This window comes from Anolis sagrei, chromosome X (genome assembly GCF_037176765.1).
Source record: "Anolis sagrei isolate rAnoSag1 chromosome X, rAnoSag1.mat, whole genome shotgun sequence".
NCBI lineage: Eukaryota > Metazoa > Chordata > Lepidosauria > Squamata > Dactyloidae > Anolis > Anolis sagrei.
Window position 1 is genome coordinate 32849452 of NC_090034.1, and position 26415 is coordinate 32875866.

General features: G+C 44.7%; 2 protein-coding genes across 11 annotated transcripts in view; both read left to right on the top strand.

Annotated features, from left to right (window-relative positions):
* The window catches only part of LOC132781523 (immunoglobulin lambda-1 light chain-like), a 224553-nt gene that overhangs the window by 171154 nt on the left and 26984 nt on the right, over nucleotides 1–26415 (top strand). The gene's annotated exons all lie outside the window — the stretch shown is intronic.
* The window catches only part of LOC132781637 (immunoglobulin lambda-1 light chain-like), a 123809-nt gene that overhangs the window by 76231 nt on the left and 21163 nt on the right, over nucleotides 1–26415 (top strand). For 2 of the 7 annotated variants that reach the window (XM_067473133.1, XM_067473134.1), the window contains exons 1-2: nucleotides 2588–2674; nucleotides 2762–3071. The exons of 4 other annotated variants lie outside the window; for them this stretch is intronic. In XM_067473133.1, the coding sequence (XP_067329234.1) occupies nucleotides 2626–2674; nucleotides 2762–3071 (359 nt within the window). In that variant the 5' untranslated portion in view covers nucleotides 2588–2625. Of the gene's footprint in view, nucleotides 1–2587; nucleotides 2675–2761; nucleotides 3072–17942; nucleotides 18017–18377; nucleotides 18673–26415 lie in introns of those variants that run through there. One more of the 7 variants, XM_067473139.1, reaches the window with a different exon arrangement.

The following is a 26415-nucleotide window of genomic DNA, read 5'->3' on the forward strand; positions in this document are numbered from 1 at the left end:
TCAAGAAAGACCGCATCTAGCTTTTGAATCCTTTCTGGGACTTGATTATGTCTTCCACCACCAAGATCTAAGAGTTAGAGAAGAACTTGGTGGATCACAGTTTAGCAAGCCAAGAGATGTATGTGTGACCAACGTCACTCTGTTCCAACAATCCGGTCACTAAAATCTCCAGTTCACCTCATTCCAGCGCCCAGTATTTCTGCGACTTATGCCTAAAAGCAAATGATTTTATCTAGCTGTTGTAGAGCTATCAGCCAGAGATCTAAATCTTCATGAGAAAATTAGGCCACACATTATTTGAAACTAAATAGGTTGGAGGAGCAGGAAAGGGTGTTCTGCTTGGCTCCAAAACTCAGCTGGTGATGTTTCAGCCATAATTTGGCAAGCGTCCTAACAGACACATGTAAATCTCTCCGTAGACGTAGAGGAAAAGGCATCGCTCCCACCCAGCTATGGATTCTATATGGCTTGGCAGTCCAGCACAGTCAGGATCCTCTTTTTCCTAGGAACAGGGAATATCAGGTGGCAGGTGCCAATGGATCCCATGGAGAACTTTGCCAGGAACACTACTAGAGTCTCTGCTCTAGATCTGCCTGGTGCATTGCAATAAAATAAAAGAACACTAGAAGGTGATGGTGAATCACAAAAACATTGTTGAGAGGGGTTTGGCGGAATGGGCAGGACAGGGCTTATTCATACAATGCTGGTGTGTGTTAAACAGCCCCCATTTCATGACACCTTTGCATGTCCTCCAGAGTCTGGCTGGTCCTGCCACAAACGGGTGGAGCAGAAAGTCCGGTCAGGTGTAGCCCCCCTCCCTGCGTGGACCACCACCCTCACGGTGGCCTGGCAGTGTCCCCAAAGGCCATTTAGTGGCCAGGGCCGAGCAGAGGAGACCAAATGGGGTCTTCAGGTGCACATAGTAGGAATTTGAGATTGGCCCCATGTAAGCCGCTCCGAGTCCCCACTGGGGAGATGGTGGCGGGGTATAAATAAATATTATTATTAATATTAATAATAATAATAATAATAATAATAATAATAATATTCCCTACTCTAGCCATGGCCTTGTGGAACCTTTGCAGATGCCTCATTCTCTCATTATTATTTTTCTACATTTCAAGTTTGATAATGATATTCACAATGCTACCAATGTTCTGTGCGTTTAGCATTCACTTGTTATTTCCAAGGTGCGATGGAAAATGGTGAAGCATGGGCCCTCATTGCAATGGAATCAGAATAACACTCCCAACAACAGTCCAAAATGCAAACACAAATACCGGTCTAAAGTCAAGTCATTAGCATCTCCACCAGAGAAGAATCTGAAGGTGTGAGAAAAGGAACATGATATATCTTTCCAATGTTCTTCCAAGTATGGAATGACTGGTATGCCAAACTGGTGCATTGGTGGTCCCAGCCTCCCGGAAACCCAACTTTTACTTCCTGATGTTTTCCTTGGCTCATCCTTCTCACTGAGAACATGTATGAGAAAGATCTTTTGGATTTTTTTTATAAGCAACCATGTCAGAGGTCTATCTGCAAAGTAGACAGTAGACAAGGGCTCCCTTGGAAACCTTCAAGACTTGGGCTCCCTTTGAAACCCACAAGGCCTTAATCTTGCATGAGAGGGGTTATTCCTTCCAAGGCTGCAACTACACAATAGTTTGAATGCTGTTTGACACCACCTTAATTGCCCTGGCTCAATGCTATGGAATCCTGGAAGCTGTCAGAATAGTTGTAGTTATTTCACATGTATGTTTTTCAATGTGTTTGTATTAGCATTACAATGTATTAGTATTGCTTCTCAAAGATGGATTCAGTCATGTTCATTTATTGTTCAGTTTACACATGCAGTAGAATTGTTATTGTTACAAAGTTACAGGCCAGACAGTGAAACTGTGATAACACAAAATTCCTTTGCCCTGAGAAAACTAGGGAGTGTACCAGCCAAGAACATAGATAACACGGAAGGGCGGATCTTTCGTTTGCTGTGTCTTCTTCTTGCTATGCTTTGTTCGTCGCCATCTTTTAGTCTCATCATGTAGTCTTTTGTGTATAGACGCTTTTAGTAAAAGCTATCTTGGAAACAGAGAAGAATGCTGTTTGGGTTTGTTTATTTTGAAACCTCACGCTTGCTGTGCCGAGACTGGAGAGTCTAACTCTGACAGAAGCTGTAGTTTGACAAGGTGTTCCACCATCTCTGCCAAAAGAGGGCTGGTGCCTCATAATATTACACATCCCAAGATATTGCACATTGAGCCATGGCATCTCAGGTGATGTCGACCAGCGTCAATCTGACAGTGTAGATGCATCCCAAGTCTCAATGAAGCGTGCCTGGAGACCACCTGTGGCACCCTACTCTCCACCAAGTCTAAAAGAAATGATCTACTTCACCAAGTGTGTAGACTGCAGAGGCGGAGCTGAAATGATTCCCTTGTGCAACTCTCCCAAGAATGGACCCTTCTGCCTATCGTCCAATGAGGTTAATGCTGATGAACCCAGGGGCCGAGCATCAATGCTCCACCTACAGAAACAGGGCAGGTATAAAGACCCAAATCCTTGAGCACAGCCACCGGTGTGAGGTCTTTTTCCCTCCTCTAACTCTAAGGCTGACATCTGCTCATCATGTTCTGGGTTCCCCTTGTTAGCCTGCTGCTAGTGGCCTGTTGCTCAGGTGGGAAGAGTTTCTCTTTATCTCCAGACTACTCCTAAAATCAGGAACATGTTGAATCTCATTCCGTCTTCAATTTTCTCTTTCCAGATTCGGATGCACAGCTCACTGTGTCCCAGCCGACATCGGACTCAGTTTCTCTGGGAAAGACAGTCAAACTCTCCTGTTCTGTAAGCTCTAGCGACAGAAGGATATACTGGTACCAGCAGAAACCGGGAAATGCCCCCCGGTTCCTCCTACATTATTACTCAGAATCCAACAAGGGCCAGGGTTCTGGGGTCCCCGCTCGTTATTCTGGGTCCAAAGATGCCTCTGGTAACATTGGCTACTTAACCATCTCCGGAGTCTTGGCAGAGGATGAAGCGGTCTATTATTGTGCAGCATGGAGCCCAAGCAATGTGTTTCACGGCATTGCCCCACGATGGGGAAGTCAAACAAAAACATTCTCCATCTCCTCCAGGTGGAAGCAAAGCAAAGAATTGTGTGCATGAGGGAGAGAAACACTGAAACCACAAAAAGTAAAAAAAAAAGAAAAAAGATTGGGTCACATAACTTGGGGTTATAAGAGTTCCCATCTCTGCTATAAACATTCATGTTTTCCAAAGCTTATGATCACAACACTGAGATTGTTGTAGGATCCTAGTGTTAGTGTGGTGTTAGTAAGATGCAATGGAAAATGGTGAAGTGTGGGCCCTCATTGCAACGGAACCAGAACAACACTTCCCGCAACAGACAAAAATCCAAGCACAAATACCGGTCTAAATTCTAGGCATTAGCATCTCCAGCAGAGAAGAATCTGAAAAAGTGAGAAAAGGAACATGATATGTTTGTTTTTTTCAAAGTTCTACCAAGTATAACTACACAGTGGAATGAATGCCATTTGATACCACTTGAACTGCCCTGGCTCAAGGATAATCAATTTGGTAATTCAACCTGGCAACCTCTCTGCCTCTTGCTGAGCTCCTGATGCATTCAATGGATGGAAGGACAACCATCCTGATGCCAAGTGGACTGGGTGCCTGTCTCCACAGACCTCTTGCTCACATTCACAGGCCACACAAATCCAAGTCCACTATTATAATGGATTAAACAATGCCAAGACGTGATTCCATGCCTGCACCGTACACCCTGTTCAGCCTTTTTGAAGTGGCAGAATTGCCCCTTTTCAATAAGTTGGTGAAGAGGACATTCCATCTCACCTTAAGAATGGCTGATTCCCCAACTTTAATCCAGGACAAAATACCGTATATTCTGGCATATAAGACTACTTTTTAACCCAAGAAAATCTTCTCAAAAATCAGGGGTTGTCTTATACGCAGGGCCGTCTTATACGCGGGAGTAGTCTCATACACAGGAGTAGTCTTATATGCGGGAGTAATCTTATACACAGGAGTAGTCTTATACACCAGGAGTCGTCTTATAGAGCGGGTGCTGAAACTTCCATTCGGATTGGAGAATCTGTGGTTGCTGCATATGATGGGGAGAGCTCAAAAATGGCAATGGCCGCATCCCTGCCATATGCAGCGACTGTATAAAAGCATTAAGGGCGACGCTGTACAAGTGTGGTAGAAGAAAATCCATTCATCAGGAATCGTGGACTTAATGTGGTCCCAATGGTGAGGTGAAGGGGCGCCTCACCAGGAAGGTGTAAGTGAAGGGGGAGCAAGCTACATGCATCCGGTGCGCCCGGGGCATGGAAAAAAGAGATAGAGTGGCTCTGGGCCCAGACAAACACACCTCTTTTACCTGTCTGGCCTGCCCTTGTATCCTATTACCATACTTCCTTCTCTGCCTCTCAGATCTGGCTCCTGAAGGCTGCAGTGAAGCGGTGCATGTGCGCATGTGTGACATCTGAGAGGCAGAGAAGGAGGTATAGTAATAGGAAAATTACCATATTGAAATCAAATCTGATACTTTTAAAAATTTTATTTGGTGTGCATTAGAAGAGGGGTAGTCTTATACGGCGAATATATCCCAAACTCTATATTTTAACTGGTGAAGTTGGGGGTCGTCTTATACGCCCAGTCGTATGCTGGAATATACGGTAGATAAATTCTCTTGCGAAGCCACTGGCCATAGTGAGAATTGCAAATGAAACAATATCTGTACAAAATGATTTTCATGAAACACGTGAGACACCTTGGGGCCACAACAGCCAATCCGGTCAGTGCTGTGGAGTGTTCAGCTACTCTGCCATTGCCCCTCCTCTGTCGATTGGGTGGGTATAAAGGAGCAACAGTGTGGACTGACACCCATCTACCTGTTGTGAAAGGTTGTCTTCATTTGTGGTTGGGACCAAACACACCTCACCATGTCCTGGTGTGCCACGCTTAGCCTGCTCTTCATGGTGTGGTGTGCAGGTGAGTGCAGGCCATGCACATGGGAAACCTGTAACTAAGGTGGGTCCAGCAGATGTGTTACCTTTTCTCTCTTGCTTTCTTTCCAGGAACACTGTCTCAGCCCACCCTGACCCAGCCACCCTCGGCCTCCGTGTCTCTGGGGGAGACAGTGAAACTCTCCTGTGTCATGAGCAGTGAAGCCAACATTGGTGGTTATTATGTGTATTGGTACCAGCAGAAACCTGGGAGTGCTCCACGGTACCTCTTATGGTTTTACTCAGATTCTAGCAAGCACCAAGGCTCTGGGGTTCCCTCTCGTTTCTCTGGGTCCAAAGATACCTCCAGTAACACTGGCTATTTAAACATTGCGGGAACCCTGGCTGAAGATGAAGCTGATTATTACTGTGCTGTGTGGCACAACAATGCGTGTCACGGTGGTGCACCCTGATGGGGAAATGAGACAAGAACCTGCCTTCTTATCCCCTGGGGGACAAATTGCTCGTGATACCGATGTGCTTAAGATGGAAACAGATGGTCAGATACAAGTAAAGGATGGCAGCATTAAGGCTTTTGAACATATGCCATGCACTGCAACATTATCTTCATCTCCTCACTTATGACAAGGAGATTCCACCTGAACATTAGGAAGAACTTTCTGACTGTGAGAGCTGTTCAGCAGTGGAACTCTCTACTCCGAAGTGTGGTGGAGTCTCCTTCTATGGAGGCTTTTAAACAGAGCTTGGATGGCCATCTGTTGGGGGTGCTTTGAACGTGATTTTCCTGCGTCTTGGCAGGGAGTTGGACTGGATGACCCACGAGGTCTCTTCCAACTCTATGATTCTATGATTCTATGTCCTGTTCTTTCCCTGTTCATGGACTCAAGCCATAGTATCCCCTTCCAAAAAAGTACCAAGAGAAATGTATGCAGAGGCATAAACACAACAGGATTGCTTATTTCACAAGCTTGTAGGAATGCCATTTTGGTTATACACAAAGCACTTTGCATATCATAGGACCATGCTGTAGGACCTAGTGATGCCAAACGGCATGTATTCCCTCTAGGTCCTAAGTTGGATGAGTGTCCAATGGCATGAATGCACATCAGTTCCGCTGTATATTGATCGAGTTGTTCAACCCATCTTCTCAATTCCATATCAGGCTTTCTTAGCCCTAGTCTTATGTAGACCTAAAATAATATACAGTACACAGTGAAAGAATGACATCCAATTGTTCTCACTGATTTGGTAGGATGTGGTGATGGGAAACCTGAGATTATGGGGAAAGGGTTGGTGTGTTTTTTACTAGGATTCTGGGAGTCCAAAGAGTGTCCTTAGACAAGTCACCAGCACTCTGTCCCCCTCTGAATAAACCTTACCAAGAAAACCCTAGGACAACATCACTGTCCACCAAAGGTGATTTCAAGGCACACCCGAACAACCAAGTGAACATGGGGAGGAGCGACTTCTACAGTTAACCTGGCCCACAGCATCTCTGGCATGAAATTTAGGAAGCCTAAGGATCCACACAATGTTGAAGCTTGGGGACAACTCCCAGAAGTTCAAGTATGGGATAAAAGTTCTAAGGTGTTGGGACTGGTCCTAATCCTTTTTGAGTGGTAGAAATGCCATTCTGTTGGCTGATGGTGGAGATCTTCTGAGAGAGCAATCCCCTGGCAGAATTGCTCTTTTGGTTAAAATCTCTCTGTTGTAGGGCCTGAGGGAGGAACCATGTGATGTAAGGTCCAAAACTCTCCAAGAAAGATACCTTCTGGCTCCAGCTGTGACACCTGCAGAGGGCTGAGGAAGGAACAACAGTTGCCCTTGAAAGGGAAATGATTTGAATATTGGGGCTGGGTTACAATCCCCACACATTTTAAAGACAAAAACATGGGGAAGGGGATCAGACTGGACTTTTCACCATCTTCTGAAGGACCAGCCACCTGGATTCTCACCATGCTTTGGATCTCCCTTTTCGCCCTGTTTGCTTACTGCTCAGGTACATGCCGCAAGGTGAAACAGGCCATTTTTGAAATTATTGCTTTACAATTAAGAACTCCAACCATTCCAATCAAACAGGGAAGTCCACATTATTACTCTATTGTTTCACTTCTTTCATGTGCCCGTTTCTCCCTCCTCTTCCCTCTTCCCTTCTTTTCCCCCAACAGAGCAGAACAGAGGAGAAGGTGACCTCTCACCCTTTCCAATTAGCTCAGGAAAAAGTAAAGCGTCTCTCCTTTCTGATCTTGTTCATCTTCTTTCATCTCTTTTATTTATTTTATATAATTAAAACATTTATATTCCGCCCTTCTCACTCCGAAGGGGACTTGCGGAGCACAACATACAAACGGCAAACATTTGCCATCTTGACCACCCTCAGCAACACATGTTCAGCTATGAAAAATTGAGGTGGGAGGTACAAGAACTCTGTCTGATTCTGAAAACTTCCTTCCTCAGGCTCCTTCGGCCAATATGTGGTCTCCCAGCCACCATCCGCATCCGTCTGTCTGGGGCAAAATGGCCAAATCACTTGCTCAGGGGATGGCAACAGTAGCAAGTATGTGCAGTAGTACCAACAGAAACCTAGCAAGGCCACTATCCTCATTATATATGAAGATAGCCAGCGGCCCTCGGGGATCTCAGACCAATTCTCTGGCACCAACTCTGGCAACACAGCCACCTTAAGCATTTCTCGGGCCCAAGCAGAAGACGAGGCAGATTATTACTGCCAGGTGTGGGACAGCAGCACCGAACAGCACACAGTACTTGAAGCAGTGGGGAAGTGAGACCAAAATCTGCAATGAACCCAACTTGTCTACTGTATTCTACTCATGTATGAGTTGGCCTCATTTACAAGTCAGGAGAGGGGGAAGTGAGACCTAGACCTCCTTCAACAAAGACCACATCTAGCTTTTGGATCCTTTCTGGAACTTGATTGTGTCTTCCACTGCTAAGGTCCAAGAGTTAGAGAAGAACCTGGTGGATCTCAGTTTAGTAAGTCAAGAGACATACAGTATGTGTGACCAAGGCCAGTCTGTTGCAACAATCTCCTCACTGAAATCTCCTGTTTAACTCATTCCAGTGCCCAGTATTTCTGGGACTTCCGCCTGAAAGCAAATGATTTTATCCAGCTATTGCAGAGCTATCTTTGTGAGAAAATTAAGAGACATCCCATTCTTAGGCCACACATTAAATAGATTGGAGGAGGGGAAAAGGCTGTTCTGTTTTCCTCCAACACTGAGCTGGTGATGTTTCAGCCATAAGTTGGCAAACATACCAACAGAAAAAATCTCTCTGTAGATGTAGAGGACAAGGCATCGTTCCCACTCAGCTATGGATTCCAGTATGGCTTGGCAATCCAACACAGCCCGGATCCTCTTTTTCCTAGAAACAGGGAATATCATCATCATCATCACTTTATTTCTTAATTAGTCGCTCTCCACCAAGGTGTTCCGAGCGACTTACAATTTAAAATAGCTTATACACAATATAAAACATTCAATATAAAAACATTTAACATAAAAACATCCAACATAAAAACATTCAACATAAAAACATGCAGCAGTGACTATGGCAAAATTTGATCCGATTACTCAAATGCACAGCCAAACAGCCAAGTCTTGAGCGCCTTTACAAAAGGTCGCAACTCCGACATTGCTCTAATATATGGAGGCAATGAGTTCCACAGAATTGGAGCATAGATTGTAAAAGCTCTACGCCTTGTAGCTTCCAAATGTGCCTCCCTAGGACCCGATATGTATAGGAGATTTTCCTGGGTGGATCGAGGTGACCACTGATGGGGAAAAGGAATGAGGCGGTCCCTAAGATATAAAGGTCCTTGGCTATTTTGAGCTCTAAATGACAGGATCAGGATCTTGTAAGAGATCCGATGTTCTATTGGTAGACAATGCAGTTGTTGCAGAATCGGTGTAATATGGGATCTTATAGATGATCCCGCTAGCAGCCTGGCTGCCGCATTTTAGACCATCCGAATCTTCTGGGTCAATGGATCCCATTGAGTTCATTGCCAAGAATTCTACTTGAGTTTCTGCTCTAGATCTGCCTGGTGCATTGCAATAAAATAAAAGAACACTAGAAGGTGATAGTGAGTCACAAAGACATTGTTGAGAGGGGCTTGGCGGAATGGACTGGACAGGACCTATCCATAGCATGCTGGTGCATATGTTAAACAGCCCATTTTCATGACACCTTTTTATGTCCTCCGGAGTCTGGCTGAGGTCCTGCCTCAAACGGGTGGAGCACAAGGTTCCGCCAGGTGTAGTCCCCTCCCTGCTTGGACCACCACCCTCACAGTTGCCTGGCAATGTCCCCAAGGGTCATTTAGTGGCCAGGGCTAGGCAGAGGAGACCTGATGAGGTCCACATTATAGGATTTTGAGGCTTCTCACTCAACCAAGGCTTTATCAAAAGTGTGAGGAAAGGAACAGGATATATCTTTCCAAAGTTCCACATCAGTCTGAAATGGCTGGTGTGCCAAAGTGGGGCACATTGGTGGTTCCAGCCTCCCAGGAACTGGCCCAGCTTTTACTTCCAGCTGTTTCTCCTGGCTAATCCTGCACATTGAAGATACTTGTATGAGAAAGGCCTTTTGGATCAATTTTAAACAGCTGTGTCAGACATCAATCTGCAAAGTAGACAGGGACACCAAAAATCCCCATTTGAAACCATCAAGTCCTTAATATTGCATGGTAGGGGTTCTTCTTTCCAAGGGTGTTGCTACAGTAGAACGAATGCCGTTTGACACAACTTGAACTGCCCTGGCTCAAGGCTAATCAGTTTGGTCATTCATCCTGGTGACATCTTTGCCTCTTGCTGAGCTCCTGATGCCTCTAATGGAGGGAAGGACCACCATTCTGATGCCAAGTGGACCTATCTCCTCTTGCTCAGATATACAGCCCACGCATATCCAAGTCCCCTGTTACAACTGATTCACCAATGCCAAGGCATGCTCCCATCCTTCACTGTTTATCTTGTCCAGTCTTTTTGAAGTGGCAGAATTGCCTTTATTTATTTTATTTATTTATTTACAGCTTTTATATTCCGCCCTTCTCACCCCGCAGGGGACTCAGGGCAGATTACAGTGTACACATTTATGGCAAACATTCAGTGCCATTTTTGACATACAAACATATACAGACATAGACAGAGGCTATTTAACTTTTTTCTGGCCGCCAGAAGAGCTGTCGCTTTCATCGTCCATCTGCAATGCTGATGAAGCACTTCCGCATTCCCCACATGCTTCCCCGCTGGAATGCTTTGCTAGAGTCTTCTTTATGGCCTCATAAATCAGTTAATTTAGCCTCCCCACACTTTTTTTTAAGGTGGTACCTAATTTTCCTACTTGACAGATGCAACTGTCTTTCAGGTTGCAAAGGACGACAACAGGCTACACACAATTGGTTGGAAGCCCACTCCAACCCTGGCTGGCTTTGAACTCATGACCTTTTGGTCAGAGTGATCTTAATGCAGCTGACACTCAGCCAGCTGTGCCACAATCCCGGTGCTCCCTTTTTTCAATATGTTGATGAAGAGGACATTCTGTCCCAACATAAGGATTGCTACTTCCTCAAGTGTAAGCCAGGACAAAATAGATAAACTCTCTTATCAATCTACTGGTCATAGTGAGAAGTACAAATCTGACAATGTCGGTACAAAATGTGTGTGATCCATGACAAGCTGAGGAATGGGTCATCAAACACGTGAGACACCTTGAGGCCATAAGAGTCAATCTGGTTGGTGCTGTGGAGTGTTCAGCTACTTTGCCGATGCTCCACCTCTGCCGATTGGGTGGGTATAAAGGAGTAACAGTGTGGGAAGACACCCATCCACCTGTTTTGAGAAGTTTTCTTCATTTGTAGTTGGGACCAAACACACTTCACCATGTCCTGGTGTGCCATGGTTAGCCTGCTCTTCATTGTGTGGTGTACAGGTGAGAGCAGGCCATGCACATGGGAAACCTGTCACTAAGGTGAGTCCAGCAGATGGGTCACCTTTTTTCTCTTGCTTTCTTTCCAGGAGCACGGTCTCAGCCCACCCTGACCCAGCCACCCTCGGCCTCCGTGTCTCCGGGGGTGACAGTGAAACTCTCTTGCGCCATGAGCAGTGAAGTCAACATTGGTGGTTATTCTGTGTATTGGTACCAGCAGAAACCTGGGAGTGCTCCACGGTATCTCTTACGGTTCAGTTCAGATTCTAGCAAGCACCAAGGCTCTGGGGTTCCCTCTCGTTTCTCTGGGTCCAAAGATATCTCCAGTAACACTGGCTATTTAAACATTGCGGGAACCCTGGCTGAAGATGAAGCTGATTATTACTGTGCTGTGTGGTACAACAATGCGTGTCACGGTGGTGCGCCCTGATGGGGAAATGAGACAAGAACCTGCCTTCTTATCCCTGAGGGACAATTTGCTCATACTTCCAAAGTGCTTAAGGTGCAAACAGATGATCAGACACAAGGAAAGAATGACAACATCGAGGCTTTTGAACATATACCACCCACCTCAACTTTATCTTCATCTCTTCGCTTAAATCCTGTTCTTTCCCTGTACATGGGACTCAAGCCATGGTATCCCCTTCCAAAAAGTATCAAGAGAAATGTATACAGAGGCATGAACGCAGTAGGACCACTAATCGCACAAACTCATGGGAATGCCATTTTGATTATACACAATTGGTCTCACTGATTTGGTGGGATGTGGTGATGGAAGACCTGAGACGATGGGGACAGGGTTGGGTGTTTGACTAGGATTCCGGAAGACCAAAGAATATCCATGAGCAAGTCTGCAGCACTCAGCCTCAGAGGGAGGCCATGGCAAGCCTCCTCTGAATAAATCTTGCCAACAAACTGGGTTGTTGTAGGTTTTTTCGGGCTATATGGCTATGTTCTAGAGGCTTTCGCTCCTGACGTTTCGCCTGCATCTATGGCAAGCATCCTCAGAGGTAGTGAGGATACAGTCTGACACCTGCTAAAGTGAATGAGAAGTCAGATAAGCAGAGTCAGCGGCTGGAGATTAGCCAGAATCGACAAGAGGTCCAATGTTTACCGAAAGAATTCATCAATTAAAGTCAAAGACTAGGGGAAAACGAAACCAATTATTGGGATTTAAGGTTTGCCAGCAGAAAATCTTGTCAAATCAGGCATCGTTTGGAAACCTAGCACAAGCCTCACGGAATTCCTGTCCAACTGATCTTGTCTTCATGGTTTTTCCTAGCCTTTCAACTTGACTAGCAGCATCTGTTCTGTTCTTGCTTCTTGGTTGATTCCTGTCTGGACTCTCAGTGCCTTGGAATATTATTTTATGGGTTGTTGTAGGTTTTGTTCAGGCTATATGGCCATGTTCTAGAAGCATTCTCTCCTCACGTTTCGTCTGTATCTATGGCAAGCATCGTCAGAGGTAGTGAGGTCTGTTGGAACTAGGAAAATGGGTTTATATATCTGAGGAATGACCAGGGTGGGACAAAGAACTCTTGTCTGTTGGAGCTAGGTGTGAATGTTTCAACTGACCACCTTGATTAGCATTTGATGGCCTGGCAGTTGTTTGGTGTGGCCTGTTAGTGCCTAGGGCAATCTTTTGTTGAGAGGTGATTAGATGTCCCTGACTGTTTCCCCTCTGTTATTTTGCTGTTGTAATTTTAGAGTTTTTTTTAATACTGGTAGCCAGATTTTGTTCATTTTCATTGTTTCCTCCTTTCTGTTGAAATTGTCCACATGCTTGTGGATTTCAATGGCTTCTCTGTGTAGTCTGACATGGTGGTTGTGAGAGTGGTCCAGCATTTCTGTGTTCTCAAATAATATGCTGTGTCCAGGTTGGTTCATCAGGTGCTCTGCTATGGCTGACTTCTCTGGTTGAAGTAGTCTGCAGTGCCTTTCATGTTCCTTGATTCGTGTTTGGGCAATGCTGCATTTGGTAGTCCCTATGTAGACTTGTCCACAGCTGCATGGTACACGGTAGACTCTGGCAGAAGTGAGAGGATCCCTCTTGTCCTTTGCTGAACGTAGCATTTGTTGGATTTTCTTGGTGGGTCTGTAGATAGTTGTCGACACTCACTACCTCTGAGGATGCTTGCCATAGATGCAGGCAAAATGTGAGGAGAGAATGCCTCTAGAACATACCCATATAGGCCAAAAAAACCTACAACTCAGTGATTCCGGCCATGAAAGCCTTCAACACTTGCCAAGAAAATCCTAGCACAGCATCACTGTCCACCAAAGATGACTTGAAGGCACACCCGAACTACCACATGAACAGGGGAGGTGTCACTTGGTGAGATAACCTGACCTCACAGCATCTACAGCATGAAATGTAATAAGCCTGGGGGTCCACACAATGTTGAAACTTGGAGATGTTCCTTCCTTAGTACAACTCCAAAAGTTCAATTCTAGAACAAAAGTTCTAATCTTCCTCGACTAATGCTTTTCTGTTGGCTGATGGTGGAGATCTACTGAGAGAGCAATCCACTGGTGGAATTGCTCTTTTGGCTAAAATCTCCCTATTGTAGGGCCTGAGGGAGGAACTGTGTGATGCCAGGTCCTAAACTCTCCTTGGAAGACACTTTCTGGCTGTAGCCTTGACACCTGCAGGGGGCTGAGGAAGGAACAACAGTTGCCTTTGAAAGGGAAATCATTTGAATACTGGGGCTGGGTTACAAACAAGGGCATGGGGAGGGGGGTCAGACTGGACTTTTCACCACCTTGTGAAGGACCAGCTGCCCAGACTCTCACAATGCCTTGGATCTCCCTCCTCACCCTCTTCGCTTACTACTCAGGTACATTCTGCAAAGTGAAATAAGTCATTTTTAAAAGGATTGCCTTACGATGAAGAACTCCAACCATATCAAACTGGCAGAGATGTCCCAGTTATTACTCTATTGTCCCACTTTTCTCATGTCCTCGTTTCTCTCTCCTCTTCCAACTTTCCCTCTTTTTTGCCAGCAGAGCAGAACCGAGGAGAGGGTGACCTCTCACCCTTTCCAATTGGCTGAGGAAAAAGTCAACTGTCTCTCCTAGCTGATCTTGTTCATCTTCTTTCATCCCTTTTGCCATCTTGACCACCCTCAGCAACACACGTTCAGCTATGAAAGATTGAGGTGGGAGGTACGAGAATGTTGACTGATTCTGAAATACTTCCTTCCTCAGGTACCTTGGGGCAATAGGTGGTCTCCCAGCCACCATTTTAATCTGTCTCTCTGGGGCAAAATGGCAAAATCACTTGCTCAGGGAACAGAATCAGTAGCAAGGAAGTGCAATGGTACCAACAGAAACCTGGCAAGGTCCCTGTTCTCATTATATATTGGAGTAGTGAGCGGTCCTCGGGGATCTCAGACCGATTCTCTGGCACCAACTCTGACAACACAGCCACCTTAAGCATTTCCTGGGTCCAAGCAGAAGACAAGGCAGATTATTACTGCCAGGTGTGGGACAACAGCACCGAACAGCACACAGTACTTGAAGCAGAGGGGAAGTGAGACCAAAACCTGCAATGAAGTCAACTTGACTACTGTATTCTACTCATGTATGAATTGGCCTCATTTACAAGTCAGGAGAGGGGGGAAATGAGACCAAAACTTTGTTCAACAAAGACCACATCTAGCTTTTGGATCCTTTTTGGGACTTGATTGTGTCTTTCACTGCCAAGGTCCAAGAGTTAGAGAAGAGCCTGGTGAATCTCAGTTTACTAAGTCTCTGATCTAGATCTGCCTGGTGCATTGCAATAAAATAAAAGAACACTAGAGGGTGATGGTGAATCATAAAGACATTGTTGAGAGGGGCTTGGCAGAATGAACCAGACAGGGCTTATCTACACCATGCTGGTGTGTGCATTAAACAACCTCCTTTTCATGACACCTTTACATGTCCCCCAGAGTCTAGTTGAGGTCCTGCCTCAAACGGGTGGAGCACAAAGTCCTATCAGGTGTAGCTCCTCTTCATGCATGGACCATCTCCCACACAGTTGCTTGGCAGTGACTCCAAGGGACATTTATGACCAGGCCTGGGCCAAGGAGACCCATTGCTGTATGGCTTGAGGTCCACACTGTAGGAATCTGAGGCTTCTCACTCAACCAAGGCTTTACTCTTTCTTGGTTTGCCTGCATCCTGTTTCAAGTGCTACTCCCTACTCTTGCCATGGCCTTGTGGAACCTTTGCAAATGCTTCCTTGCCTCCTTATTTTTTCCATATCTCAGTAACAAATACCTGTGTTTTCCATAGCTGATGATCACACTGCTACCAATGTTAGCTGGATATTAGCAAGATGTGATGTGTGGGCCCTCATTGCAAAGGAGCAACACTTCCAATGACAGTCCATAAAGCAAACACAAATACCACTCTAAATTCAAGCCATTAGCATTTCTACCAGAGATGTATCTGAAAGTGAGAAAAGGTACATGCTATATTTTTCCAAAGTTCCTCCAAGTGTGGAATGACTGGTGTTTCAGACTGGTGCATTGGTGGTTCAAGACTCCTGGGAACTGGCCCAACTTTTACTTCCAGCTGTTTTTTTCTGGCTAGTTCTGCTCACTAAAGACATGTATAAGAAAGACCTTTTGGGTTATTTTGGATTATTTTCAAGCATCTTTGTCATGTCTTTCTGCAAAGTACATGGGGACACCATCAAACCCCCTCAGAAGAAAAATCAAGTCCTTACTATTGCGTGGTTTGAGGTTATTCTTTCCAAGGCTGCGACTACACAGCAGTCTAAAGAACTGGGCATGTTTAGCCTGAAGAAGAGAAGATTGAGAGGAGATATGATAGTCATGTATAAATATGTGAGAGGAAGTCACAAGGAGGAGGGAGCAAGCTTGTTTTCTGCTTCCCTGGAGACTAGGATGCGAAGCAATGGCTTCAAACTACAAGAAAGGGGATTCCATCTGAACATTAGGAAGAACTTCCTGACTGTGAGAGCCGTTCAGCAGTGGAACTCTCTGCCCTGGAGTGTGGTGGAGGCTCCTTCTTTGGAAGCTTTTGGACGGAGCCTGGATGGCCATCTGTCGGGGGTGCTTTGAATGCGGTGTTCCTGCTTCTTGGCAGAGGGTTGGACTGGATGGCTCATGAGGTCTCTTCCAACTCTATGATTCTATGATTCTATGAATGCTGTTTGAAACCACTTTAACTGCCCTAGCTCAACGCTATGGAATCCTGGAACCTGTAGTTTGAGAAGGTTTTCCAACTTCTCTGCCAAAAGAAGGCTGGTGCCTCATGATACTACACATCGCAAGATTGCATAGCACTGAATCATGGCAGCTCAAGTGGTGTCAAACCGCATCAATCTTACAGTGTAGATGCACCCCAACTGTGGTACCTGTGGCACCCCACTCTCTACCAAAAGAAATGATCTACTTCACCAAGTGCATAGATTGCAGAGGCAGAGCTGAAACGATTCCTTTGTGCAACTCTCCCAAGAATGGACCCTTCTGCCTATCGTCCAATGAGGTAAATGCTGATGAACCCAGGGGCCAAGCACCAATGCTCCACCTACAGAAACAGGGCAGGTATAAAGACCCAAATCTTTGAGCACAGCCACCGGTGTGAGATCTTCTTTCCCTCCTCTAACGCTAAGGCCAACATCTGCTCACCTTGTTCCGGGTTCCCCTTGTTAGCCTGCTGTTAGTGGCCTGTTGCTCAGGTGGGAAGAGTTTCTCTTTATCTCCAGACTACTCCTAAAATCAGGAGCATATTGAGTCTCATCCCGTCTTCAATTTTCTCTTTCCAGATTCGGACGCACAGCTCACTGTGTCCCAGCCAATGTCAGAGTCCGTGTCCCTGGGGAAGACAGTCAAACTGTCCTGTTCTGTAAACCCTGGAGGCAGAACTATATACTGGTACCAGCAGGTGATGGGAAATGCACCCCGGTTCCTCCTATATTATTATTAAGAATCCAACAAGGGCCAGGGCTCCGGGGTCCCCTCTCGTTTTTCTGGGTCCATGGCTGCTTCTGATAACATTGGCTACCTAACAATCTCCGGAGCCTTGGCAGAAGATGAGGCAGTCTATTATTGTGCAGCATGGGGCAGCAGTGTGTGTCACGGCATTGCCCCATGATAGGGAAGTCAAACAAAAACATTGTGCTTCTCCTCCAGGTGGAAGCAAAGCTATGAATTGTGTGCACCAGGGAGAGAAACACTGAAACCAAAAAAGTCACAAAAGATTGAGTCACATAACATGAGGTTATAAGAGTTCACATCTCTGCTATAAACATTAATGTTTTCCAAAGCTTATGATCACAATGCTGAGATTGTTGTGGGATCCTAGTGTTAGTGAGGTATTAGAAAGATGTGATGGAAATGGTAAAGTATGAACCCTCATTGCAATGGAACTAGAACAACACTCCCAACGATAGTTCAAAATGCATGGTGAATTTCTTCTAAATAAATCTTGCCAAGAATACCCTTGGAAAGCATCACCATCCACCAAAGGCACACCTGAACAACCACATGAACATGGGAGGCAGCACTTGTACAGGTAACTTGACCCCACAGCATCTACGACATGAAATGTAAGCCTGGGGGACCACATAATGTTGAAGCTTGGAGATGTTCCTTCTTTAGTACAACACCCAAAGTTCAATTCTAGGACAAAAGTTCTAAGGTGTTGTGACTGATCTTAGTCCTCTTTGACTGGCAGGAATTCTTTTCTGTTGACTGATGGCGGAGATTTTCTGAGAGAGTAATCTACTGACAGAATTACTCCCTTGGCCAAAATCTCCCTGTTGTAGGGCCTGAAAGGGGGACAGAGGACCTGAGGGAGGAACCATGTGATGCCAGGTCCAAAACTCTCCCAGAAAGACACATTCAGAGGGCTGAGAAAGGAACAACAGTTGCGTTTGAAAGGGAAATGATTTGAATACTGGGGCTGGGTTACAAAACCCACACCTTTTAAGAACAAAGCCATGTGGAGGGCAATTAGACTGAACTTTTCACCACTTTCTGAAGGATCAGCCACCCAGATTCTCACCATGCTTTGGATCTGCCTCCTTGTCCTCTTCGCTTACTGCTCAGGTAAGGTGAAATAGGTCATTTTTGAAATTATTGCTTTACAATGAAGAACTCCAACCATTGCAATCTGGCAGGGAAGTCCAAATCATCACTCTACTGTCCCACTTCTCTCATGTCCTCATTTCTCTCTTGTCTTCGCACTTTCTCTCTTTTTCCCAAGCAGAGCAGAACAGAGGAGAGGGTGAGATTTCACCCTTTCCCATTGGCTCAGGGATGATAAAACTGTCTCTCCTAGCTGATCTTGTTCATCTTCTTTCATTCCTTTTGCCATCTTGACCACACTCAGCAACACATGTTCAGTTATGAAACATTGAGGTGGGCGGTACAAGAAAACCGACTGATTCTGAAATACTTCCTTCCTCAGGTACCTTGGGTCAATATGTGGTCTCTCAGCCACCATCCATATCTGTCTCTTTGGGGCAAAATGCCCAAATCACTTGCTCAGCGGATGGCATCGGTGGCAAGTATGTGCAGTGGTACCAACAGAAACCTGGCAAGGCCCCTGTCCTCATTCTATATGAAGATAGCAAGCGGCCCTCGGAGACCCCGCACCGTTTCTCTGGCACCAACTCTGGCAACACGGCCACCTTAAGCATCACCCAAGCCCAAGCAGAAGATGAGGCAGATTATTACTGCCAGGTATGGGACAGCGACGCAGCTCACGGTGTTTCAAGCAGAGGAGGAAGTGAGACCAAAACCTCCTTCAGTAAAGACCACATCTTGCTTGTTTATTCTGCCAGGGCTGGATCGTGTCAGGAGAAGCCCAAGCTGAGGAGGAAGTGGCCTTTGCTGAGGAGGATGGACACCTCTGGATAGGAACAGATACACCTGTCCAGTCTGTTCTGTAGACTTCCCCAACGGCTCCGGCAAAATCAAACTGCAGCAGCCACTTCTTACTTGTGCCCTCTTCATTCAGAACCTTTTGTCACCTTGATGTTGCTTGGCCAATTGTTCTCTGTGAAAGATTATGAATATGATACATTGGAGGGTGTAATTGTGTCTTCTGCGTGGCAGATTGGGATTGGCCCGGATGGCCCTTAGAGGGCCCTTAGAGGTCTCTTCCAATCTATGATTCTATGTAACCCGTTTGCTGCTTCTACCCTCCCAGCAAATCAAGCAATCCCACAAAACTGATTAATGAGCAGTAGTGCATCTCTGAAGAACCCACAACTCAGTGTCCAATAACTATACTCTGTGGACCAGTGTTTCTCAACCTTCCTAATACCACGGCCCCTTAATGCAGTTCCTCAGGCTGTGGTGACCCTCAACCATAAAATTATTTTTGTTGCTACTTCACAACTGTAATTTTGCTACTGTTATGAATTGTAATGCAAATATCTGATATGCAGGATGTATTTTCATTCACTGTACCAAATTTGGAACAAATATCCAATATGCCCAAATCTGAATACTGGTGGGGTTCGGGGTGGGGGGATTGATTTTGTCATTTAGGAATTGTAGTTGCTGGAATTTATTCAAAGAGCATTCTGAACTCCGCCAGTGATGGAGCTGAACCAAACTTGGCACACAGAACTCCCATGACCAACAGAAAATACTGAAAGGGTTGGGTGGGCATTGACCTTTAGTTTTAGAGTTGTACTTTACCTACATCAAGAGAGCACTGTGGACTCAAACAATGATGGATCTGGACCAAACTTGGCACAAATACTCAATATGTCCAAATGTGAACATTGGTGGAGTTTGAGGAAAATAGACATTTGGGAGTAGTAGTTGCTGGGATTTACAATCAAAGAGCATTCTAAACCTCACCAACAATGGAATTGGGCCAAACTTCCCACACAGAACCCCCATGACTAACAGAAAATACTGTGTTTTCTGGTGGTCTTTGGCGACCCCTCTGACAACCCCCCCCCCCCATGACTCCCCTGGTGTCCTGACCCCCAGGTTGAGATGCTGTGGACTCTGGATGACGAAATGGCTGGAAAGCATCCCAAATCATGCAAAGAATGGGTTTTGATTCCTGGAAATCATCAAATGGCTTGAAACAAAGAATTCCTTGCTTCGGAATCGAGTGCCTAGCTGGTTCTTTCACATTTCTCCATCTAACCTTGGCTTGCTATGGAAGGCCTTGCTATGGTACTCACCATATCCCTCCCCCCCTTATTTCTTTGCTTCTGCTGCCATCTTCAGGCTTCTCCTGAGAAGAAAAAGGCATCCAATCGCACACTTTTCCAAAATATAGAACTGGAAGTGCTGACAGTTCTTCTCAGAGACACTAGATGGGGATGCATCCTAAGTTTTAGGGATTCTCAAAAGGCTTGTCCCGTTTTCACCCCCAGTCTGCCATGCCCATCAAATTCTCCTGTCAGAAAGCATCATGCTTTCATCGTTTTAATGAAGAATTTGAAAACATTAGGTCTATGATTAACATTAACCATAACTAAGCTGTTATAGCACAATGGTTCCACTTTAACTGCTATAACTGGCTCCTGTGGAATTCTGGAGTTGGTTGTTTAATGAGGCAAATGTGTAGCAAATGTGAAGTTCCATTTTCTATGGTTTGTACTGTATTTTATACCTCTTTGCTATATATATTCCAATAAAGGCTTATTGGATTGGATTGGACTGGATTCATATTATTCGTGTATTTTTGGTGCTAGCCTTACACATATCTCTTCTGACTGAATTGTGAGTAAACCTCTGTTGGTGCTTTCAACCTTGGTGAGTGTGCTTTTGATTGGGGGAAAATGTGGTTTAGCATAATGCTCGCCAGGCAGGACCCTTCATAATGAGGCCTAAGAGCCCTCTGTGAATTACATCCCAGGATTCTATAGGAGGCAGCCATAGCCATTGTAATGGAATAATACTGCTATAATGGTGTGGCGTAATATGGACCCATTAAGCTCATCCGCGACATTGTTCAGGAGGCAGCAACAAAGTACGTCCCAAAGAAAAAGAAAACCACAAAGGTAAAATGGTTGTCTGCTGAGACACTGGAAGTAGCCCAAGAAAGGAGGAAAGCAAAAAGAGTGATAGGGGGAGATATGCCCAGTTAAATGCACAATTCCAGAGGTTAGCCAGAAGAGATAAGGGACTATTTTTAAACAAGCAATGCATGGGAGTGGAAGAAGACAACAGAATAGGAAAGACAAGTAACCTCTTCCAGAAATTAGAAACATTGGAGGTAAATTTCAGGCAAAAATTGGCATGATAACAAACAAAGATGGCAGGGACTTAACAGAAGCTGAAGAGATCAAGAGAAGGTGGCGAGACTATACAGAAGATTTTTATGGGAAAGATAATAATATTGAGGATAGTTTTGGCGGTATGATGAGTGAATTAGAACCAGACATCCTGAGGAGTGAGGTTGAATGGGCCTTTAGAAAGAACTTGAAGACGTGGATATTCCAGTGTGCCTTCCCAGAATAAGGACTCCCAAGCAATATGTCCTAAATGTACGTTATGAGAGAGTTAGTACTGTCTGCACGTCCACCTATTTAAAATACCCAACCTATTTCCCTGGACATGCCCAGCATTTTAAAATTTTAATTCTTACATTTGGCCCTGCCATAGGTTTTTAATTGCGTCTCATCATTATTGTATTGTTTTGCTTTGGTATGAGTTATTTATTGTTGTATTGTTGTTGTTATGTTTTATGATGTATTTGGGCTCGGCCTCTTGTAAGCCGCACCGAGTCCTGCGAGAGATGGTCGCGGGGTATAAATAAAGGATTATTATTATTATTATTATTATTATTATTATTAAGAAGCATGGCTAACAACAAGGCAGCAGGAGACGACGGGATCCCAGCTGAACTGTTCAAAATCTTGAAAGATGATGCTGTCAAGTTGATGCATGCCATATGCCAGCAAATATGGAAAACACAAGAATAGCGATCAGAATGGAAAAAATCAACTTATATCCCCATACCAAAAAAGGGAAATGCAAAAGACTGCTCCAACTTCCGTACAGTGGCCCTTATTTCTCATGCCAGTAAGGTAATGCTCAAGATCCTGCAAGGAAGACTCCAGCAATACATGGAGCGAGAGTTGCCAGATGTTCAAACTGGGTTTAGAAAAGGCAGAGGAGCGAGAGACCAGATTACCAATATCGGCTGGATAATGGAGAAAGGAAGGGAGTTCCAGAAAAACATCTATTTCTGTTTTATTGACTATTCTAAAGCCTTTGATTGTGTGGATCATAATAAATTGTGGCAAGTGCTTGGTGGTATGAGCATACCAAACCACCTTATGTCTCTCCTGAGGAATCTGTATAATGACCAAGTAGCAACAGTCAGAACTGACCATGGAACAACAGACTGGTTCAAGATTGGGAAAGGCGTACGGCAGGGTTGCATACTCTCACCCAACTTATTCAACTTGTATGCAGAATCCATCATGTGATGTGTGGGGCTTGATGAATGCAAGGCTGGGGTAAAAATTGCTGGAAGAAACATTAACAACCTTAGATATGCAGATGACACCACTTTGATGGCCGAAAGCGAGGAGGAGCTGAGGAGCCTTCTAATCAAGGTGAAAGAAGAAAGCGCAAAAGCTGGGTTGCAGCTAAACATTAAAAAAAAACAACAAGATTATGGCAACCAGACTGACTGATAATTGGCAAATAGAGGGAGAAAACATGGAGGCAGTGACAGACTTTGTATTTCTAGGTACAAAGATTACTGCAGACGGAGACTGCAGCCAGGAAATCAGGAGATGCTTACTTCTTGGGAGGAGAGCAATGTCTAATCTCGATAAAATAGTGAAGAGCAGAGATCACTCTGGCAACGAAGATCCACATAGTTAAAGCAATAGTATTCCCTGTAGTCACCTACGGATGTGAGAGCTGGACCATAGGGAAGGCTGAGCGAAGGAAGAGAGATGCTTTTGAACTGTGGTGCTGGAGGAAAGTTCTGAGAGTGCCTTGAACCGCGAGAAGATCCAACCAGTCCATACTTCAGGAAATAAAGCCCGCCTGGTCATTGGAGGGAAGGATATTAGAAGCAAAGATGAAGTACTTTGGCCACATCGTGAGAAGACAGGAAAGCTTAGAGAAGACAATGATGCTGAGGAAAATGGAAGGAAAAAGGAAGAGGGGCCAACCAAGGGCAAGATGGATGGATGGCATCCTTGAAGTGACTGGCTTGACTCTGAAGGAGCTGGGGGTGGTGACAGCCGACAGGAAGCTCTGGCGTGGGCTGGTCTATGAGGTCATGAAGAGTTGGAAGCGACTGAACGAATAAACAACAACAAAGCTCATCCTGGTTTGTTTTTTTTTAAATCTGAGAGCACCTCTTTTAAAACAGAGTTCAGGGGTCACAAACACTTGGCAAAGCTGAAAGATGTCCCCCTCCCCTGGTGCTTTCCATATCCTTCTTTTGCAATTGATTTTTTTGTGTGTCAGGAGCGACTTGAGAAACTGCAAGTTGCTTAAAGTGTGAGAGAATTGGCCGTCTGCAAGGATGTTGTCCAGGTGAACAACTCTACAACTTCCAAAAATGAAGGTCAGTTCCCCCCAAACCCCTCCTGTATTTTCAGTTGGTCATGGTGGTTCTATGTGCCATGTTTGATTCAGTTCCATCGTCTGTGGGGTTCACAGTTTCTCTGGTTGTAGGTGAACTACAACTCCAAAAATCAAAGTGAATAGCTCCCAAACCCTTCCAGTATTCAAATTTGGGAGTATCAGGCATGTGTGCATCATCGTTTGGGATCATGGTGCTCTCTGGATATAGGTGAACTAAAACTCCCCCAAATCAAGGTGAAGTCCCCCCCCCCCCAAAAAAAAAAGCTCTCCGCTATATTTTTATTGGTCATGGCAGTTCTGTGTGCCAAGTTAGGTCCAGGTCCATCTTTTGTGGGATTCAAAGTGCTCTTTGATTGCAGGTGAATTTAAATCCCAGTAAGAACAACATCCAAATGTCAAAGGAAATTTGTATTGCTCAAAAAGTCCATAAATGGTTTCCCAACTTTAGGAGTCTTCATTTGGCCTATCCTTTAAAAGTGATTATGTGCCATTCACCGAAACCAGTGGATGTTCCAGTCCCATTATATAAAATGGCAGACAATTCAAACATGTGCCAGAAAGAGGCCACGGTAGCACAGTGGTTAAACTGCTAGCTGTAGGAAAGGCTGCTGACTGGAGGGTGAACAGTTCAAAACCACGAGTTAGGGTGAGCTCCCAACTGTCAGTCCTAGCTTCTGCCAACCTATCAGTTCGAAAGCATGCAATGTGGGTTGATCAATAGATACTGCCTTGGCGGGAAGGTAAAAGTGTTCACCATGCAGACATGTGTCAAAAAGATTGGAGATTCTACGGACAGCAGGTTCCTAGGCATGGAAAATGGAACAAGAGCACCTTCCCATGGCTGGAAGTTAAGCATTGTATCCAGACAGGGAAAAAGAGAAAGGCCTTTACCTTATCTATGTATTGTATGTCATTGTCTGTGTGAAAAGGCATTTAATGTTTGCCTTATTTGTGTACTGTAATCCGCTCTGAGTCACTCTGGGGAGATAAAGTGGATTATAAATAAAGTGTATTATTATTATTATTCTTATTAATTATTATTATTATTATTATTATTATTATTATTATAATAAAGAACCCGACAAACCCTGAAATAGCAGGAGGCTATAGGAGGGCATGCCTACACATCCTTGCAGTATTTGGCAAAAGGCAATAAAATAAATAACCCTAGAGGGTGGTGGCATTTTTGAGCCATGGTTGGTTGGATCTGAGGGTGCAGAACCCATTGATATGTAGGGTGTGCTCATCTTTTCCTAACCACAAATGGTATGCCTCAACAGATGTTTTATTCATTCTTGGCACAAACTGTAGAAAACAGCAGTGTTTCAGTTCCGTCGCACAGAGAGTGTAAAGTCTGATGACAAAACCAGCCCCCGATTTCAGAAAATGTCAGTTGGGCCCACGGAACAGATATGTGCTGAAGTGTTACCAGTTCTCCTCTGCTTTTGAAGTACAGGAGAAAGTACTTGTCGGACGTAGTGTTATGGATTTATGCTGTGGACCTTCTGGTGGATGACTTGTAAGCTTCTGGATGCTTAGGAGGGAAAGCCCTTGTGCCAAGATTGGAAGTCATCCAATGACTATAATGGATATATAGAATGGAGAGTCACAGAAAAGCAACAGGATATCAACTACTCTGTTAAGTCCATGGAATATGTCAAGTCAAATCTTTCCAAGGAAACCATGAGCAATGTTCTGGTAAGGAATAACATGTCAAATGGAATCTACAATAAGATATAGGTATTGTGGGGCATTTCTGGATACTACTCAGGACACCACCCTTTTTTTTCTTTAGACATGGTTTCCTATCTTTTGGAATCAATTGCGGGGTATGGTGCTGACCATTTTGGGGGAGAATGGATATGGAAATCTTGTGGTTTCCCAGGCTTGTGCTCTTGCCTATGGATTACAACATTTTGGCTCTGCCGGCATTGGTCTTTGGAGATTTGGAATAACGTCTAGTACATACGATATTATGCCACTGACGGTTGGAAAAAAATGGTCTGCTTGGGAAAACATTGTCTTTCTGCACCAAAGGCTATTTTGGCTTCATTCCCAACCCTTCCAAATCTTTCTGAAAAGTGCCAGGAGTTGTTACGTTGAACTGGTTTCTGGGAGAAATATAGCTGCTCGATAGTCTTCCGTCATTCATCTTCTGCTTTTTCTTTCTTGGATACAATGAGGCATTTGCATCATTTTTTCTTTGGAATGGAACTATTTGGAAATATCTCATGAAGCAGGATTTTACAGAAGTGCCTATTCTTTTGAGCAGAACCACTACAGAAGAAGGATTGTGAAACAATAAGGCAGGTAAGAATCATCAAGTTGGAAGAGATCTCAAAAAACATCCAGTCCAAAGCCATTAACCATACCTAGTCATGTTATTCATTATACATGGGAAGAGTGATGTGTCCACAGAATGGGCTCATGGATGGTGTGAGAGCCTTCATACTTCAGGAATATCTAGACAAAATGTCTATGGGAAAGCATACATTTGTGAGAATTTATTTTTTTATCGTGTCAGAAGCAAATTGAAAATACTGTTATAATGCTTACAAAAACCACAAAGTTAAAAGCTTGGCACTGAATAAATTTCCTTTGACCAGAAGCTGGCCACTTGGAGTACCTCTGGTCCTCCATTGTGCATGTGGTGGGGCTCAGACTGCATTGTAGTTAGTGGTCTGTGGTTTGCTCTTCTCCATACTTGCATGTCGTGGACTCCACTTTGTGGCCCCATTTCTTAAGGTTAGCTTTGCATCTCATGGTGCTAGAGTGCAGCCTGTTCAGCGCCTTTCAGGTTGCCCAGTCTTCTGTGTGCCCAGGAGGGAGTTTCTCATCTGGTCTCGGCCACTGATTGAGGTTCTGGGTTTTAGCCTGCAACTTTTGGACTCTCACTTGCTGAGATGTCCCTGCGAGTA